This window comes from Orbicella franksi, chromosome 15, assembly GCF_964199315.1.
Source record: "Orbicella franksi chromosome 15, jaOrbFran1.1, whole genome shotgun sequence".
Classification (NCBI taxonomy): domain Eukaryota; kingdom Metazoa; phylum Cnidaria; class Anthozoa; order Scleractinia; family Merulinidae; genus Orbicella; species Orbicella franksi.
Genome location: NC_138159.1, coordinates 12,626,853 through 12,630,699, shown reverse-complemented (window position 1 = coordinate 12,630,699; position 3,847 = coordinate 12,626,853). Strand labels below are relative to the sequence as shown.

The following is a 3,847-nucleotide window of genomic DNA, read 5'->3' as shown; positions in this document are numbered from 1 at the left end:
AAAATGCCTAAAATATTGCACAAATTGAAGGATGATTACTTTGCGGAACGACAAAGATCAAACAGCTTGACCAAATAAGGTTGGCAATTGATGAATTTTTAAGAACGATTCATTCAAATCATTTGTATTACTTGCAGCAATAGGATCTGCACAACCGGAATAGGACATATTTCTACCTCATAAACGTAATAAGGAGGAGGACCAGAATACGGAGGAGGGGGAAATGGCTCAACAAAAAGTTGGGACGAGGGAGGAATTGGTGAAAAAAGAAGGCAGGAGGGAGAAAAGGAAATGCTGGGAGTAGGAAGAACTGGATGGACCTGGATGGGGAAATAGTTTTATGGAATATTTAAAGTAGGGAGGAGAGAAAAATTGGTTTAAAAACTAGGGAGAAGGGAGATTTACCTTCCTGTCCCCCCCCCCTTCCCCTCCCGTATAACGTAAAAATCGGCTTGCAAATACAGCCGGCTATAATCGTATATTTCGGAGAAGGGTTGAGGCCGCCAGGCCTCACCACTAAGAACTCTTTAAGGGATGCTCGCATAGATTTCATTTAGGTAAGAGTGTCGGAACTGCAAGGAGTTGTTCTTCTTCGAACAGATAAAGAATAACAATATTTAACTGCCTTAGCGGTAGTTCGCCTTGACAATAACCGTGACTTTTGAAGGTAACCTTGAATTTTCCACAAGTTTTCAATTACAAATTAATTCCCGTCCAAACTAAACTAAACTCACACCCGCTTATTTGAAATTTGGTGCTTTTTAGGGCCTATACAGTGATCGATACTGCTTAGTTAGGCCTGCAATACTAAACACTCTACCTGCACGAGCAAGCAAGAGTTTGGATTCACTGTCCACGCCAGCATCGTCATTTACTTTACAAAATGTCAGATGGCCATTGTGCACTGGCCGATCGTTATGCACTCCACATTTGCAGGACTTTCTAAACTGGAGCCGGAATTACCACCGACCAAAGTCGAGTACTTACAAAACGCCATGGCAACGCGCGTAAGCGTGTTTCTCGGGAAACACGCAGTTATTCCAATCCGGACAGCGTATTATCTCTTGGTGCGATTGACCAGAAAACCTTTTTTGGTAAAATTCTATTAGAATACACCGGTGGGGAGAAGTCCCCAGGACTATTCGCTGTCAAAAGTCCCTTTCAGAGTTTACATGAGGGGACTGGTTGCGGAGGATTGTTCCCTCGTGTGCAACTACGTACGTTTTGCAAATGGCGTAATACATTAGAACACTTTAAGGCCCGGTTTAAACGTTGCATTTTACATGGGCCGAATCTAATAATGATATGAGTCGGCCCGAATTTAAAAGTTCGGCATTTGATTTAAACGTCGCATTTTTTGAGCCGAATAAAATTGCTGAGCGTGAGCGGCGTGTTCATTCCCTGACTCCGTTTCAACTCTCCCATCAATACGGCTGACAATGATAAGGAGTAAGTTTTCCGTTTAGATCGTTAATACTTTTCAAACACCTTTTATTCGCGAAAACATGTACAGGACGCAGCGATTTACCATGCAGATGGCAGTGCATTACCTCTTAAATTCTGATTTTCGTTTCACTTTCAAGTTCATAGACTTCGCTCTCCATCTTCTACGTAACTTTGCTGAAGAGAAGTAAGACCCACCGCATACACTAGTATCCTCAACAGTCGCTTCCCTACTCCGCATGTCATGTAGCATAGAGCGGTTGCTTGATGGCAGAAACATAATTGGTTTTGCATGACTACGTTACACGATTGGAGCAAAGCAAGAACCACACATACTGGTATCTTCAACAGCCTTCCTTCTACATCTCCTACTGCAATTGCCGCCGAAAATTCCCTTCAGCTTGTTGTGCGCACGTCATAAAGCACAAAACTGTGGAGTTATGGGTATAATATAACTTAACATTTATGAATTAGATTCGGCACATGTAAAATGCGGCGTTTAAATCAGCTATCGAACTTCAGTCAGAATATTCGACTGAACTCGCATTTAATTCAAATATGTCGCATTTAATTGATTTAAACGTTGCATTTTAGATGCACTTAATTCGGCAATTAGATTCTACCACTGCTCCGTAGGCCTTATTGCTGGAATCTCCGAAAACGTGTACATGAGCTCCGCTCCATCCTAATGGGAAGTACGATCAGGGAATTTGAATAAGCGGGACGGTTTCCAACTCCTCAAACCATGTCCACCACTGAGGTTTAAGCTCCTCTAGCAATTGGCTGTCCCAGCTTACCTTCTGTTTCCACAATCCCTGCAATATCATTTTGACTCTCCCTGTGAATGGCTCATATCATTGTAATCTAAGTGGATCAAACACTTTTGCAGCAATACTCAAAACGCTTCTCTTTGTGAGCTGGTAATGAAGCGCCTTAGTCTCTGACACGCCTTTCATTAAAGGGAAACTGATTGTGTCGGCATTTGAATCCCACTCCAGGCCCAGAACTTTCGGCCTTTTCAGTAGCAATGGTATTTTCAGCCACCAACTTCTCCTTCAGTTCACTTGAGTTAGGGAGGTTCATTCCTGCACTAACCAAGCGATGTCGTGAATGACGGTAATAGTGCTCCGCGTCGTCATCGTCACTAACTCCAGAGAGGACATTGTCCACGTACATGGAGTTCTTCAGGTCCTCTGTGACCCAATCATCCTTTTGCTTGTGTAGGTGATGCCTCAGGGTTGCTCCAAGGAGAACTGGTGAGGGAGATGCTCCAAACAACACTCGACGAAATCTATAGCATTCAATGTTCCTTTCTACATCGATTGGCTCTTGAAGGTTCTTAATCCATAGGAACCTTGTTGCATCTCGGTCGACTTTCGTTAATTCAACTTGGAGAAAGACCTTTTCGATGTCTGCTGTCTATCTGAGGAACTCGAAATTTCATCAACAACGCACTCAGGTCTGGTAGAAGTGACGGTCCACCGTGAAGACAATCATTTAGACTGGGAGCATTAGATGAGGTTCTTGCAGAGGCGTCGTAGACGATTCTTATCTTGGTTGTGACTCTTTCTTCGTTAATAACAGGGCGATGAGGGATTTAGTGCAGGGTTCCAGTGTGACGGTAAGGGTTTCCCACCTTTTCAATGAACCGTTCTCTTAACTGGCTGTGGATGATTTGATCATAATTCACGAGCTGCTCTGGATTTCTTCCCAGACGACCCACTAATGTACGCAGTCCCTTCTCATTAAGTCCCAGATTAAATGGCAGTGGCGGCCTATCTTGTTTTCATGGTAACTCACTGACCGTAAACAAATTCAGCAAATACCGCAACATCGCAAAACAAATTCACCAAATACCGCAATACTTCAATACCGAGTGGAAACTCGATGTCACACCGAAACCATAATACTCTGTGTGTTAAGTTTAGAGTAACTGATAACAATGAAGAATTTGTTAGTAAACGTTAAGTTAGGTAATTTCCGATTTAGACATTATAATCAAAATTCGTAATATCTATCGGCGTATTGGCTGATAATTAACTAACATTAACTTACTCTTTTCCGATCAAGGGAATGTTCAATTGGAGACTAGAAAAGACTCGGAAAACGTTGGAGAACTTTGAGGATAATTTATATATGTCTGAATTTATGAAACTGTACTAATTTCAACACAACAACCCTGACATTTTCCAAGAAAATACACAGGCTTTTTCACTCAATCAAGCACAGGCACTCTGTCAACACACAGCCTACTCACCCACCTTGCTTGTGTCTGGCTGGCTGGCTGCCGGCCCGTAAGGCTGCAGGGCATTGCTGGCCAAGGCTGTCCTGCAAAGAAAATGAGCAGTTTTAACTGAGGAAAGTGCCTCTCTCTATGACCCTCCCCCCCTCCCCGCTGGGGTTA

The 3,847-nt window shown here is 43.1% G+C and overlaps 1 protein-coding gene across 1 annotated transcript; it reads right to left on the bottom strand.

Annotated features, from left to right (window-relative positions):
* Positions 1-2,376: 2,376 nt before the first annotated feature.
* Positions 2,377-3,277, bottom strand: LOC145469232 (uncharacterized). The gene is made up of 2 exons (XM_081452922.1): positions 3,248-3,277; positions 2,377-2,862 (listed from the first exon to the last, which is right to left on the bottom strand). Exons 1-2 carry the CDS (start codon positions 3,275-3,277, stop codon positions 2,377-2,379), a joined length of 516 nt encoding a protein of 171 aa, XP_081309048.1.
* Between the last annotated feature and the right edge of the window lie 570 nt (positions 3,278-3,847).

Coding starts and splice junctions, on each gene's coding strand:
- LOC145469232 (XM_081452922.1), bottom strand. CDS start 3,277: ATGTTGCGGTATTTGCTGAATTTGTTTACG. Junction 2,863..3,247: donor ATTTGCTGAATTTGTTTACG/GTCAGTGAGTTA, acceptor TTCCTCAGATAG/ACAGCAGACATCGAAAAGGT.